This window comes from Eimeria mitis, genomic scaffold (assembly GCF_000499745.2).
Source record: "Eimeria mitis Houghton genomic scaffold, Emh_scaff480, whole genome shotgun sequence".
NCBI classification, from domain to species: Eukaryota; Apicomplexa; class Conoidasida; order Eucoccidiorida; family Eimeriidae; genus Eimeria; species Eimeria mitis.
This window is the reverse complement of record NW_013573100.1, coordinates 5818-6324: the sequence shown is the minus strand read 5'-3', so window position 1 is coordinate 6324 and position 507 is coordinate 5818. Positions and strand designations below refer to the sequence as shown.

The window sequence follows — 507 nt, the reverse complement described above, 5'->3', positions numbered from 1 at the left end:
GCAGCAACCGATGCAGCAGCAGAAGCAGCAACAAACGCAGCAACAGACGCAGCAGCAGAAGCAGAACCTGCTGAAGCAGCAGCAGCCCCACAAGCAGAGGCAGCAGCAGACGCAGCAGCAGAAGCAGCAGCAAACGCAGACGCAGCAGGAGAGCCAGCAGCAGCAGCAGCAGCAGAGGCAGAAACTGCTGCTGCAGTGGCAATCGCAGCAGCAGAAGTAGCAGCAGATGCAGCCACAGAAACAACAGCAGGTGCAGCAGCAGAAGCAGCAGCAGAAACAGCAGCAGAAACAGCAGCAGCAGCAGCAGCAGCAGCAGCAGCTTCTGATGCAGGGGCTCCGGTAGCAGCAGATGCAGCAGCATCTCCAGACGCAGCTGCACCAGGTGCAGCAGCAGCAGCAGCAGCAGGTGGCGCAGAAGCAGCTGCAGCAGGAAATGCAACAGCAGCAGCAGCAGCAGCAGCAGCAGATGGTAGCGGGGAGCGGGATCGCGATCCCCTGCGCCCCCAA

At 61.1% G+C, this 507-nt stretch overlaps 1 protein-coding gene across 1 annotated transcript in view; it reads left to right on the top strand.

Moving 5' to 3' along the window:
• EMH_0013700 (uncharacterized protein) overlaps positions 1–220 on the top strand; it is a gene marked incomplete at both ends in the record, with an annotated part of 7881 nt that extends 7661 nt beyond the window's left edge. Inside the window, one exon of the mRNA XM_013499903.1 lies at positions 3–220. Coding sequence (XP_013355357.1) covers positions 3–220 — 218 coding nt within the window. The remainder of the gene's footprint in view (positions 1–2) is intronic.
• Positions 221–507: the final 287 nt, after the last annotated feature.